Below are 14,374 nucleotides of genomic sequence, written 5' to 3' on the forward strand. Positions count from 1 at the left end.
GAGACTCCGACCTTTCCGACGATATGTGTTTTGTCAAGATTAGAAAAGATTTTGATTATAAAGTAGTTAAAATAAATGTTGTAATATGAAACATGACACCGCCCACTAGGGGGAGGAGCCCGCTTGAATAATTTAGAGTACTGTTTCCATGGTAACACAATGTCCGATTTCAAAACGGTTTTCACAGGGTGAATTTTGAGTTCATAAGCTTTCGAATGAGACCTAATTTATGATGATAACTAAAATATATGATATGAAAAAAGGCAATCAAAAAAAGGTTACAGTTAAGGGGTTAAGAGTGTTCAGATGTGTGTTATATAATTAATATAGTTATATTAATATAACCAAATTTGTTATATAGTTACAGTTATATAATATACAATATTATATATTAATTCTAAAGCACTATTATAACAAGGTCATGTTTAATTGTTAATTCAATTCAAATATATTTATTATTTATTTTATTGTCATCTCACACATGGATCTGCATTCAATTAATTAGCATCAAACAAACAATATAATCCTTATTTTTTTAGTGAAAAGATTAAAAACAAAAAACAAATAGGTGGCGATATGCACTAAGTAGGTTATTTAAATCACCATTAAACAAAAGAAGAAGAGGAAGTAGAATGTCTCGCTTTTTCTAAGTGTCTGTTTATATTCGTATTTTGCTTACACAATAAACTTCATTTCATTTAATTCCCATTTAATTCATAGTCAGGAGGAAAGACCAGTATTTGACACATATTCAATAAAGTATCAGGGTTAAAATAGTTCACTAAAACCATTAAAAATATTCATTACTTGAAATTAAATAAATATTAACTGAAATTAAAAAAATAAATAAACACACTTATTTGAAGCTTTAGCTTAACCTGATATGGCCTACTAACTAAAACAGAAATACAAAGTTATAAAAACTATATAGATGTTTTTAAAAAAACAAACAAAGTGAATTGAGCTCTTTCGTGTATTTTTAATGTCAAAAACAAAATTATGTCAAAATGATCGGGTCAAGTGACAGTCGGTTATGTAACGCTTAAATGCTTAATGTATTACAATTGAACTAAACTCATTAGATTTTAGAAGAATAAACCTACTGTTTTCCAGCGGTTAAGTCAGCTCTAATCAAATGTGTGCATCTGTTACACACGACATCAGTTCTGACTGGATCTCTTCCCTAATCGATAATGACAGTAAGTTTTCGTCATAGTTTTTGTTATCCAACACTAGTTTTTATTTAGTTATCGTCTCGTTTTCGTCAGTGAAAAAAGGTTGTTGACGAAAATTATGACACAAATTATTCGTCAACGAAATTAACACTGACGCAGAGGCATTTTCTTTCCTGGTTGGGTTGAGAAACACCCCATAATCACAGCCCAATGGAGCAGATCAGGCTCATATTCTGACTTGAATCTGAGTATGACGACGTCAGGCTAGTGCATATTAGTACCTAAATGGTACATATTAGAACCTTTTTAAAGGGTACCGTCCCAGTGACAGCTTTTGTACCTTTTTTCTGAGAGTGAAGCCAATCATATCCTCATGTGACTTTCCTCCATTAATTCTTAATTATCCTCCATCAAACCCACCGAATGCTTTAGGGAGTCTGTTAAAAGTCAATGGGTTCAGGGAGAGAGAGAGAGGCGCGGCGTCCCACCATACAGGTACAAAAGCTGTCACTGGGGCGGTACCTTTTCAAAAGGTACACTTTTGTTCCTTTTAGGTACTAATATGTACACTTTAGGTACTAATATGTACACTTTAGGTACTAATATGTACACTTAAGGTACTAATATGTACACTTTAGGTACTAATTTGTACATTTAAGGTACTAATATGTACACTTTAGGTACTAATATGTACATTTAAGGTACTAATATGTACACTTTAGGTACTAATATGTACATTTAAGGTACTAATATGTACACTTTAGCTACTAATATGTACACTTTAGCTACTAATATGTACACTTTAGGTACTAATATGTACACTTTAGGTACTAATATGTACATTTAAGGTACTAATATGTACACTTTAGGTACTAATATGTACATTTAAGGTACTAATATGTACACTTTAGCTACTAATATGTACATTTAAGGTACTAATATGTACACTTTAGCTACTAATATGTACATTTAAGGTACTAATATGTACACTTTAGGTACTAATATGTACATTTAAGGTACTAATATGTACACTTTAGCTACTAATATGTACATTTAAGGTACTAATATGTACACTTTAGATACTAATATGTACATTTAAGGTACTAATATGTACATTTAAGGTACTAATATGTACATTTAAGGTACTAATATGTACACTTTAGATACTAATATGTACACTTTAGATACTAATATGTACACTTTAGGTACTAATATGTACATTTAAGGTACTAATATGTACACTTTAGGTACTAATATGTACATTTAAGGTACTAATATGTACACTTTAGGTACTAATATGTACACTTTAGATACTAATATGTACACTTTAGGTACTAATATGTACATTTAAGGTACTAATATGTACATTTAAGGTACTAATATGTACACTTTAGATACTAATATGTACACTTTAGGTACTAATATGTACATTTAAGGTACTAATATGTACACTTTAGGTACTAATATGTACACTTTAGGTACTAATATGTACACTTTAGGTACTAATATGTACACTTTAGTATGTACACTTTAGGTACTAATATGTACACTTTAGGTACTAATATGTACACTTTAGGTACTAATATGTACACTTTAGTATGTACACTTTAGGTACTAATATGTACACTTTAGGTACTAATATGTACACTTTAGTATGTACACTTTAGGTACTAATATGTACACTTTAGGTACTAATATGTACACTTTAGTATGTACACTTTAGGTACTAATATGTACATTTAAGGTACTAATATGTACATTTAAGGCACTAATATGTACACTTTAGATACTAATATGTACACTTTAGGTACTAATATGTACACTTTAGTATGTACACTTTAGGTACTAATATGTACATTTAAGGTACTAATATGTACATTTAAGGCACTAATATGTACACTTTAGATACTAATATGTACACTTTAGGTACTAATATGTACACTTTAGTATGTACACTTTAGGTACTAATATGTACACTTTAGGTACTAATATGTACACTTTAGGTACTAATATGTACACTTTAGTATGTACACTTTAGGTACTAATATGTACACTTTAGGTACTAATATGTACACTTTAGTATGTACACTTTAGGTACTAATATGTACACTTTAGTATGTACACTTTAGGTACTAATATGTACACTTTAGTATGTACACTTTAGGTACTAATATGTACACTTTAGGTACTAATATGTACACTTTAGTATGTACACTTTAGGTACTAATATGTACACTTTAGGTACTAATATGTACACTTTAGGTACTAATATGTACACTTTAGTATGTACACTTTAGGTACTAATATGTACACTTTAGGTACTAATATGTACACTTTAGTATGTACACTTTAGGTACTAATATGTACATTTAAGGTACTAATATGTACATTTAAGGCACTAATATGTACACTTTAGATACTAATATGTACACTTTAGGTACTAATATGTACACTTTAGTATGTACACTTTAGGTACTAATATGTACATTTAAGGTACTAATATGTACATTTAAGGCACTAATATGTACACTTTAGATACTAATATGTACACTTTAGGTACTAATATGTACACTTTAGTATTTACACTTTAGGTACTAATATGTACACTTTAGGTACTAATATGTACACTTTAGGTACTAATATGTACACTTTAGGTACTAATATGTACACTTTAGTATTTACACTTTAGGTACTAATATGTACACTTTAGGTACTAATATGTACACTTTAGGTACTAATATGTACACTTTAGTATGTACACTTTAGGTACTAATATGTACACTTTAGGTACTAATATGTACACTTTAGGTACTAATATGTACACTTTAGTATGTACACTTTAGGTACTAATATGTACACTTTAGGTACTAATATGTACACTTTAGTATGTACACTTTAGGTACTAATATGTACATTTAAGGTACTAATATGTACATTTAAGGCACTAATATGTACACTTTAGATACTAATATGTACACTTTAGGTACTAATATGTACACTTTAGTATTTACACTTTAGGTACTAATATGTACACTTTAGGTACTAATATGTACACTTTAGATACTAATATGTACACTTTAGGTACTAATATGTACACTTTAGGTACTAATATGTACACTTTAGGTACTAATATGTACACTTTAGGTACCAATACATACATCTTTTAGGTACAAAAGTGTACCTTTTGAAAAGGGACCGCCCCAGAGACCGCTTTTGTACCTTTTTTTTAGGTACAAAACCTTTGTACCTTTGAGTTACTTTAGAAAACAAGTGACTTATACACTTTTTAATGTCACATTTGCGTTGTTTTATTTTTGTAATATGGACTATTTTCTCATTCAATTTTTTTGAGGAGGCACTGCCTCCCTTGCCTCCTTTAAGGAAACACCCTATATGTGCCCTCTCTCTCTCTCTATCTCTATATAAAAGAAATATCTAGTCTAGATAAATAGATCAAGGTCACCAAACGAGCAATATTTTTCACCCTGTCTCCTAAAGGTCCGTAGGGACTCTAAATTGAATTTCTCCCAGATTGTTCTTGTGCAGAGTGTGTTCCCTTAAGGAAAAGGCCTCTCATTACTCTTTCATAGACTGTAAGAGTAGGAACCGTGGTGACATAACAAAAGGGGCCACCTGAGAGGAGAAAGCTGAAATAATATCCCCGAGAGACGGACCCAGTGCAAACACACTGCCCCAGACACCGCGCTGAGCTCCCAGAATCCTCTCTGTCTGTCTCCTGGCAGGTCATCTCTCAGGGCTCAAACCTGCTCCCCTGGCACCAATTCTGTTATGGAAATCAATCCCACATGCTTTTATCCTTTTGAAGATGTCAGTTCTGTTTTTCTCTAGCATTAAACACCAACACAAAGCAAAAAGCTAATGCTAAAAATGTTTTTCTCAATTAAAGACGGTTTGACGAGTAGATGTAACTGAAACCAAAAGTATAAGCGTCTACTTTTGAGTATGCATGTGCTATCTTCTGTTATCTTTACGTTAAATATTTACTCTGTGCTACGAGTCACTCAACCTTTGAAACAGACGCCGTGTGTCAACGATGGCCCGACAACGATAAACTTCCACTGATATGATAGTGTGAAATTATCACATCACTGAAGTGAGCTGTCAATCATCTTTATGATGCTTTAAGTCAGGGGCGCCGCTAGCAATTTTGGGCCCTATGAAAGAATATGAAGTTGGGCCCCCTACTGCACCATAGCTATCCAAAATTTTTGTCTGCAATTTGATAATACTGACAAATTAAGCTCTGCTCGCTCAACCCAGAATGCCCCAATTGGCATTGATTAAAATTAAGATACAATTTATTCAAAACAAAGCTTAATGAAGTCAACTGATCAACTCCATGTCTCCTGGCATTGCGCTTCTTATGATGTGTCCTTTCTAACTCATGCTGTTCACTTTTCATAATCAACATAGATTGACAGATTGACAACATAGACATAAAAAAAAACATTATAATATGTAAACATAAATATAAAACTAAATACTTTTTCTTAATGGCTACAATTATAGTATAGCCTACAGTACACACGGAATGCTTTTCTTACTGAGTATTTTTGTCTTGTTTTCAGTCCAAATATCTAAAAAATCTTACATTAAGAAGCATTTACTAGACAAGCAAAAGTTTTTGTCTTGTTTTGGGGGAAAATAACTCAAAATTAAGGGAGTTTTTGCTTAAAATAAGCAAAACATTCTGTCAATGGGATATGCAAAATAATCTTGTTTTCTGTTTGAATTAAGATTATTTTGCTCTTTTGCCGGAAATGCAAAAATAAGACATAATTTTGTTATATTTGTAACTCTTTGGTAGATTATACATTTATCATTTCTATTACATTACTACTGTTACTACTAATAAAACCAATCTCTTGGGGCCCCAAAAGTGTGTGGGCCGTTAGAATTGTCCTAACTTTCCAACCCTTAGCGGCGCCCCTGCTTTAATACAGTAATAAAAATGTACAAAAGTGAACAAAACAATTGTAGTCAACAGGGCTCTGTTTGTCTATGGTCTACTATTGGTAGCCAAAGTTTACACTAAAATACACTGTTATCGCTCGGAGAAACTGAAGTGTAAAAATAGCCTAAGTAAGAAGTAGCATGACGTAGAGCTCAGCGGCTAATAGGGTCAAGACCTCTGTGACAAAACAGCTCTATGCAAGCGGTTCAACAAAAACAAACATTGATGTGTTTTATGTAAAGTCACAGTTTGTCCTCTAAACAACCTCAGCTTATGGGTAATATATAATTCACAAGCCAATTAGATCAATGTGTGTAACCCGTCAACTCAGAATAGATGCGGTGTGTTGTTGTGGACAATGGTTTAATCAACTTCCCAAGAGCTCCTGACCTCCATTTGACTGATTCGCGGATCAATCAGGGTTCAGAAAAAGACTCAGAAGTAGCCCCGGAGATTTAATGACGCTGCCCGTTATGTCACATTTAAGTATTAGCTCTGCATGTTTCTCCAAAAACAGTCAATACACTGTAAAAACCCGAATAAGTTGGCAAAACTCAAAATATTTAAGAATGGGGAGATTCTTAACTTGGTAGGCTAATTGATAGATTTAACTTTTAAATGATCATGTAATCTCAATTTAAATATTTTTACTGGGAAACTCGGCTTGCTTTGACTAGCTACTTAAATATATGCTAACTTGCTAATTGGTAACACAATGCTTTGATAGCATCAGAATAGCTTAGCAATTGCTAAATGAGGACAGCAATATAATACATTTACAATATATCTGTTCTCAAACCAAACTCATGCTCCACTCTTCACAGAAACTCGTCTAAATTTAGCGATTTTAACGGTAAAAGGCTGTAAAAATGCTACGGTTAAAAACAGTTAACTGAAAGTTTACAGTAAAATACCTTTAAATTTACAGTTTTTGGAAGTGAAAAAGTCATTGTGTAATTTACAGTGAAAAACAGTAAACTGACATTCCCAGAATTCCCTGCGTGACACTTTACATTTGATGTATTTTCGTTGAAATAACGGTTTCTTCTTGGTGTTTAGTGTTTGTGTGGATCACACTGAGCACCTTCTGTATATTAGTATTGTCCTACTTAAAGCTTTGATTGATCATGTGACTCTCATCTCGACTGTGATTGGTGGTTGTCAGTATATATCAAAGGTACATAACAGATTTCAGTATTTCAATAGGTTGGTAATTTAACATTGTTTCAGTTAATGAAATATGGTTATTAACTCTAAATTTAACTTAAATCTGTAAAGCCTAAAATGTTGCTACCGTATTTTTACGGTAAAGTACTATACTTATCTTAATTTTAGAATTTACTCTCGAGTGTCATGGCAAAGCATGCTGGGAAATAGAAATTCAAAATTTAAGTTTGTCCAAATTAAAAGAAACAAGTTGATAAAACTCAAAACAATGAAGCAACTTTAAGATTACTTAAAATGTGTCAGTTTTGTGAACTCAGAAGAAAAATAAAGTTCTAAATACTCCAAAAGTTAATCTGATTGAACTAATTTGTTTAATTTGAGTTTATCTACTCAAACCAAATAATTGTTTTGAGCGTTAGGGTTTACAGTACAGTTACACACTGTAAAAAAAGCTGTGGTTGTCAGAATAATCCTGTAAATATACAGTAAAAATAAAATAAATATATATATATATATATATATATATATATATATATATATATATATATATATATATATATATATATATATATGTGTGTGTGTGTGTGTGTGTGTGTGTGTGTGTGTGTGTGTGTGTGTGTGTGTCTGTGTGTGTGTGTGTGTTCTCTGGAAAAAAACAACTCCATAAAACCACCATAACACACAACACTAAAATTATGCTAAACATTAATGTATGATGTAACTGATAACAAAAAACTAATAAGAAACTTCATTATTAAAATAAAAAACTTGTCACAAGGAAATTCTTACGGCTTTTCACATTAAATTATAAGTGTCTTATTCTGATGTTCTTATGTAAGATAATTTGTTAATTTTTACTTCCAAAAATGGTACATTTAATAGTATTTTACTGTAAAATTACATGAAATGTAAGATTAGACCTATTTTTCTAACGTAAGATTTTTACAGTTAAAATTACAGTAATAAAAAAACTGCAATAGATCTAACAGGACAGTTGAAGCAATTTTACAGTAAAATACTGTTAAATGTTCAGACTTCATAAGTAAAAACAAACCGTCATCATGTAATTTACTGTAAAAAAAAATCTGCTATTCCTACAAATACCTGTGTGACTTTATGTTTGATTTTCTTTTTTTTTTTTTTTACATCACGTTTCCTGTTAGTTTTGTTGTCAATTGCATACATTTGGGTTTTGTGTCACATCTTGTGTTGTTTAATGAATGTTTACTGCATTATTTCAGTGTCATGTGTGTTACCATGATGGTGTTTAGTATATCACTGTGTGCACCTTCTATGATCTGTATTTTGTTTTCTTTTAACTCCATGCATAATTACAGTGCCTTTAATAATTTAAACAGGTACAAAACAGAGCACGAGGATGTGTTATTAACAATAAAACAGTTAATGGAATATAGCCTACAGTGTTTTTTTATCGTAAATTTAAGTTCAGCACGGTAAAACCTAAAATGTTGCCATCGTATTTTTTACGGTAAAGTTCTGGAAACCACAGCTGCCGTTTTTTTACCTTAATTTTACACTGTAAAAAAAGCTGTGGTTGTCAGAATAATCCTGTAAATATACAGTAAAAGTGTAAAATTTAACAATTTCAAACTGATATATATCTCCTCTGCAAAATGTTATGATGTTCTCCAAAAATGGTACATTAGTATAACAGGACAGTTCAAGCAATTTTAGAGTAAAATACTGTTAAATGTTCAAACTTCATGAGTAAAAACAAATCGTCATCTTATAATTTACAGTAAAAAAAACCCTCATCTGATATTCCTACAATTACCTGTGTGACTTGACGTTTGATTTTCTAAAAAAAAAAAAAAAAACACGTTTCCTGTTAGTTTTGTTGTAAATTACATACATTCGGGTTTTGTGTCACATCTTGTGTTGTTTAATGAATGTTTACTGCATTATTTCAGTGTCAGTTTACCATGATGGTGTTTTGTATTTCACTGTGTGCACCTTCTATAATCTGTATTTTAATATTGCCGCTTGTGGAAAAGCTATTTATTAATTCATCATGAGTTTTATTTTAACTCCCTGCATAATTACAGTGCCTTAAATAATTTAAACCGGTACAAAACAGAGTAATATGATGTGTTATTAACATTATATCAGTAAATGAAATATAGCCCACAGTGTATTTTACGGTAAAACCTAAAATGTTGCTACCATATTTTTACAAGGAAGTTCCGACAAGATTCACAGATTTTACAGTGTATACATTTAATGTTCAAATCATTCAATCTTGGAAGAATCGCTTGAGACTTGCAGACTGTTTTGTAAATCTGAGCATAGTCTGAGACATGTTCTGAAACACTCTTAAAAATAAAGGTTCTTTATTGGTTCCATAAAGAACCTTTGACATCCATAGAATCTTTCAATTGCACAAAAGTTTCATTGTTTAAACAGATTCTTTAGAATTTTAAAGTGTTCTTCACACTAATAAAAGAGGTTCTTTTAAGAACTCTTGACTGAAAGGTTCTTTGCGGAACCCATTTAGATTGTCTAGAGATCTTTTTTTTCCCCCACAAAAATCACCATTTCAATTCTGTCCAGGAGAACCGATATGAGCCATTAAAGTGCCATTTGTGTTTGTTTTTACTCACCGTTTCTTTAGATAATCCAATCCGGACATGATTCAGATCTCGCACAGAAGTTATGAAAGACGTTTTTACACAAAATATCAAACGAGAGATACAGTACTTGCATAGTTATGTACAGTAGATAATAAAAGATAATGTGCGGTGTTGAGTTGTTATCAGTCCGTCTCCTTCCAGCCTGTCAGACCAAAGTACTCTTTTTCTCTGCGGCCGGCGGTTCGTAGGTGGTCACCATCTTGTTCTGGTCCCACCTGGCATTGGCGGACGAACTCTGCATGACCACCAGCCGGATGGGAGCGGCGTTGACATTGGGCATGGGGTCGGGCGCGTACTCCTTGGTGGGGTCTTTGCCCTGGCAGTCGTAGAGGATGCAGGAGATGAGGAAGACGAGGAGGAGGATGACATAGCTGGCGATCAGAATGATGAGGTTGAGGGTGACCGGGTCTATCTCAACATCGTCTGCGATGAAGCTCATGGTGGCGGCGGAGATGGTGGGAACCTGAAGGACTGAGACGGACTGTGAGTGCAATCACCGAACATACAGACCTGTGAGGGATTAGTTCACACAAATCCCTCTCTCATTCTGCCCGTCTCACACACACACACACACACACACTGTCTGTCTCTCAGTTTCAGTCTAATGTGCTTTATTGGCATGACTAATAATTGTACATCTGTATCGCCAGAGCATTTGCAGCTTAGTCTCTGTCTTTCGATCGCTCGGTTTTAATGCGTTTCGTTGGCATCCCAAACACATTTGTACCGCCAAAGCATTTGCAGATGAGATCCCAAGGGCAAAATAAAAATTGTGCAAAAGAACATCCAGCGTTTAACAGACAAAGAGAGATAAAACGGATGGTGTTAAATAATAAAAACACTGTCTGTTTCTAATACTTTAATCCACAGCAGACGTCTTACCTGTAGCGTCTTTACTTAACAAGACTGGAGGAAGAAATCAGGAGACAGGAGCGCCAAAAATAATCCGACAATTTGAGGTCAGTAAGATGTTTTAATGCTTTTGAGTCTCTTCTGCTCACCAAGACAGTAAATAGTGCACGGTAATATTGTGCACTATTATTACTACTTGACTACTACTGTTGAATGTTCAGCATTATTACTCCAATCTCAATCATTACAAATCATTTTAATATGATGATTTGGTGCATTTCTTACTGTTATCAGTGTTGAAAATATTGTTAATTTACCTAATGAAAAGCATCATGGCATCGCGAGCCACTGGTTAAATGTGGTGCCGTGACCCGGATGGAAGTGTGGTTTAGGGGGGCGAGTGTGACGGATAGGCCAGTAAGAGCTGTGCATATAAACCTCACTCCCCAGGCCTCAAGAGGTACGCTAGCAACTGACGCTAACGGTTGCGTTTTTTTTAGCCTCCTTGTTAGAGCGCCCTCCTCCCAGGCTGGAGACCACGGTTTGAATCGCACTCGAAGCGGGTCAAGTAGGACCGGTTACATTTGGTGCCGTGACCCGGATGTGAGTGTGGGTTAGGGGGGCGAGTGTGACGGACATAGGGCCGTAAGAGCTGTGCGTGTAAACCTCACTCCCCTGGCCTCAAGAGGCATGCTAGCGACTGACGCTAACGGCTGTGGTCTTTAGCCTCCTTGTTAGGGCGCTCGCCTCCCGCCCACTCGAAGCGGCTCAAGTAGGACCAGTTACATTTGGTGCCGTGACCCGGACGGAAGTGTGGTTTAAGGGGGCGAGTGTGACGGACATAGGGCCGTAAGAGCTGTGCGTGTAAACCTCACTCCCCTGGCCTCAAGAGACATATGCTAGCGACTGACGCTAACGGCTGTGGTCTTTAGCGTCCTTGTTAGAGCGCCCGCCTTCCACGTCGAAGACCCTGGTTTGAATCCCACTCAAAGCGGGTCAAGTAGGACCGGTAGGCACGCTAGCAACTGACGCTAATGGCTGCGGTCTTCAGCCTCCTTGTTAGAGTGCTCGCCTCCCGCCCATTCGAAGCGGGTCAAGTAGGACCGGTTACATTTGGTGCCGTAACCCGGATGGAAGTGTGGTTTAGGGGGGCGTTTGATGGATAAGCCAGTAAGAGTTGTGCGTGTAAACCTTACTCCCCAGGCCTCAAAAGGCACGCTAGCGACTGACGCTAACAGCTGCGGTCTTTAGCCTCCTTGTTAGAGCGCCTCCCAGGCTGGAGACCCCGGTTTGAATCCCACTCGAAGCGATTCAAGTAGGACCAGGACATAGGCCAGTAAGAGCTGTGTGTGTAAACCTCATTCCCCGGACCTCAAGGGGCACGCTAGCGACTGACACTAATGGCTGCGGTCTTTAGCCTCCTTGCTAGAATGGATGCCTCCCACGCCGGAGACCATGGCTGCGTCCCAATTCGCCTACTTATACTACGTCCTAAAAGTATGTACTCTTTTTGTGAAGAAAAAGTACATACTTTTGAGTGCGTAGCAGAAGAGTATGCAAGCTTTGGGACATACTACTTCGTCATCTTTAACGGACTCCGTTACGTGCGTCCCGTCACCGTTTAAACTGCCCTGTCAATCATCGTCACAGTTCAAATCCCCCACTTTCAATTTAATTTCCTACCGTATCGGAGAGAAATGTAGCCGCTCGTTGATCTGCCTTTCGTGGGTCTTTAATGCAGAAACTCCTCTCATGTGTTTGCAAAGTTAATGGCCAAACGTATCATTACAAAAGTTCTCAATGCTGCTGATGGAGAAATATAATGTGGATAATATTAAATAAATATCTTTTCGTCAGGTAAAATACTGATAATTGCTCACTCAAACCACTTTATCTAATCCTCTTCACTTAACCGTCAGACTCGCGTAACCATCATGTTTGTAGTTTTTTAACACTTTTTATCCGCATTTGTAGTTCTAATCGAATCCTCGTCCATCTCGCAATGGGCTGTGGGCAATATCAGCCGTTAGAGTGCGCATCGATCTGCACTTCGGATTCTGACCGGAAATAGTAAACCATCCGGGAATCTTTGGAATACTTTTTTCAACATACTAAGATTTGGGACATACTAATTATTTTTTCGAATACTATTTAGTACGGATAGTATGCGAATTGGGACGCAGCACATGATTCGAATCCTGCTCGGAGTGGGTCAAGTAGGACTGGTTACATTTGGTGCCGTGACCCGGATGTGAGTGAGGTTTAGGGGGGTGAGTGTGACATACGACAGTAAGAGCTGTGTGTGTAAACCTCACTCCCCTGACCTCAAGAGGCACACTAGCGACTGACACTAGGGACTGCGGTCTTTAGCGTCCTTTCTAGAGTGCCCGTCTCCCATGCCAGAGACCCCGTTTTGAATCCCGGCCGCAGCAGGTCAAGTAGGACCGTTTACACTGAATACAATTTTTGTGGAAATATTTTGTAAATTTCTTTACTGCCACTTTCTATTCATTTAATGCATCCTTGCTGAATAAAAGTATTCATTTATTTTGGTCTTGAAAAAAAACTTGGTATTTTAAGTCACACTTAAAATGTTTGAATGTCATTGCATTAAAGGTTAGTTCACCCAAAAATGTAAATTCTGTCATTAATTACTAACCCTCATGTCGTTGGACACCCGTCAGACCTCCGTTCATCTTCTGAACAGAAATGAAGATATTTTAGTGTAAATCTGATGGCTCTGAAAGGCCTCCATTGGCACAATGCACTTTACACTCTCAAGACCCTTAAAAGGTACTAAAGACGTCGTTACAAAGTCCATCTCACTACAGTGGTTCTACAATAACTTTATGAATCGGCGAGGATAGTTTTTGTGCGCTAAAAAACCCTAAATAACGACTTACATAGTGATGACGATTTCAAAACAAGGCATCATGAAGCTTCGAAGCGTTATGAATCAGTGAGTCGATTCAGCAGTTTGAATCGCCAAATTTCAGCAGTTTGGCGGTTTGACACGCGATCCGAATCATGAATCGACTCACTGATTCATAACGCTTCGAAGCTTCATGAGGCCGTGTTTTGAAATCGTCATCACTATATAAGTCGTTATTTAGGGTTTTTTTGCGCACAAAAACTATCCTCGCCGATTCATAGAGTTATTGTAGAACCACTGTAGTGAGATGGACTTTGTAACGACGTCTTTAGTGTCTATTAAGGGTCTTGAGAGTGTAAAGTGCATTGTGCCAATGGAGCCTTTCAGAGCCATCAGATTTACACTAAAATATCTTCATTTGTGTCTGAAGATGAACGGAGGTCTGACGGGTGTCAAACGACATGAGGGTAAGTAATTAATGACAGAATTTTCATTTTTGGGTGAACTAACCCTTTAAACAAAATATTAAAGCAAAATGTTCAGTAAAAACATCTGACCAGTTAGTCAGGAAATGCTAAAACAATAGATATAGTCCGAAATAACCCCTAAACCCACTATTCCCTACGTGAGTCCACTAATACAGTTTACCTGAAGGAGTGAATGAAAACGAGTGAGTGAATCC

General features: G+C 35.8%; 1 protein-coding gene across 1 annotated transcript in view; it reads right to left on the reverse strand.

The window, feature by feature from the left end:
* The window catches only part of mmd (monocyte to macrophage differentiation-associated), a 54,429-nt gene extending 43,858 nt beyond the window's left edge, over positions 1-10,571 (reverse strand). The window contains exon 1 of the mRNA XM_079819159.1: positions 9,939-10,571. Within this exon, the coding sequence (XP_079675285.1) occupies positions 9,939-9,967 (29 nt within the window). The 5' untranslated portion in view covers positions 9,968-10,571. The remainder of the gene's footprint in view (positions 1-9,938) is intronic.
* Positions 10,572-14,374: the final 3,803 nt, after the last annotated feature.

Source organism: Gobio gobio, assembly GCF_949357685.1.
Source record: "Gobio gobio genome assembly, chromosome: 1".
In the NCBI taxonomy this organism is placed as follows: Eukaryota; Metazoa; Chordata; class Actinopteri; order Cypriniformes; family Gobionidae; genus Gobio; species Gobio gobio.